The sequence below is a fragment of the Antrostomus carolinensis genome, unplaced genomic scaffold, assembly GCF_000700745.2.
Source record: "Antrostomus carolinensis isolate BGI_N321 unplaced genomic scaffold, ASM70074v2 scaffold34487, whole genome shotgun sequence".
NCBI lineage: Eukaryota > Metazoa > Chordata > Aves > Caprimulgiformes > Caprimulgidae > Antrostomus > Antrostomus carolinensis.
In genome coordinates, this window is record NW_010328609.1 from 277 (window position 1) to 960 (window position 684).

The 684-nt window shown below is 64.3% G+C and overlaps 1 protein-coding gene across 1 annotated transcript in view; it reads right to left on the reverse strand.

The window, feature by feature from the left end:
- Window positions 1-281: 281 nt before the first annotated feature.
- Window positions 282-684, reverse strand: part of R3HCC1L (R3H domain and coiled-coil containing 1 like) — a gene marked incomplete at its 5' end in the record, with an annotated part of 4,778 nt that continues 4,375 nt past the window's right edge. The window contains 2 exons of the mRNA XM_010172311.2: window positions 282-337; window positions 519-659. Of these exons, the coding sequence (XP_010170613.2) occupies window positions 282-337; window positions 519-659 (197 nt within the window). The remainder of the gene's footprint in view (window positions 338-518; window positions 660-684) is intronic.

The following is a 684-nucleotide window of genomic DNA, read 5'->3' on the forward strand; positions in this document are numbered from 1 at the left end:
GCCCCATGTGCTCACTGACGAGCTCCCTGCATCCCACCGACAGCTCCTGCTGCAGAAGGCAGCACAGCAGGTCCTGCCCTGGGCAGGGCGGGCAGCGCTGCCCAACGGCGACAGCATCCCCATGGCATCTGCACACACCCTGCTCAGCTCCTTTGGTGGAGCAGCCCAGTGCTTTGGGATGTGGTGCAGGATCTGTCCCCACTCTGAGATGCAGGGTGCCCTGCCTGCCCACAGAGAGGGGCCCAGGCACCCCAGGGTGGTTCCCAGCAGGAACTCCTGACTCACTCCCGACCCTCCCAGGCATCCTCCCTCTGCTTGTTCTCCAGGCGCTTCCTCTCTGCAAAGACAAGAGGAGTGTCAACCCCTCATCCCCATCATCCCACAGCCACCCACTACCCCACAGAGGTGGCCAGAGCCCACCCTGGCACAGCCCCCTCCCACCCAGCACCCTGTGAGGAAGGTGCATCCAAGGGGAGGGTCCCCCCACACCACAGCCCCCACAAGCATATCAATCTCACCTCGGGCTTCTTGCAGCTTCCTCCGCTCAGCATCTCGCTGGGCTGGCGTCTGGTTGCTGCGTACCCCCAGGGCGCCGATCACCAGCCTTCTGGCCAGGGCAGCAGATGTTTCAGGGCGCTCCTTGGCTGGCTGCAGGTAGTCTGGGTGAGTGGAGATGGGGGGTAT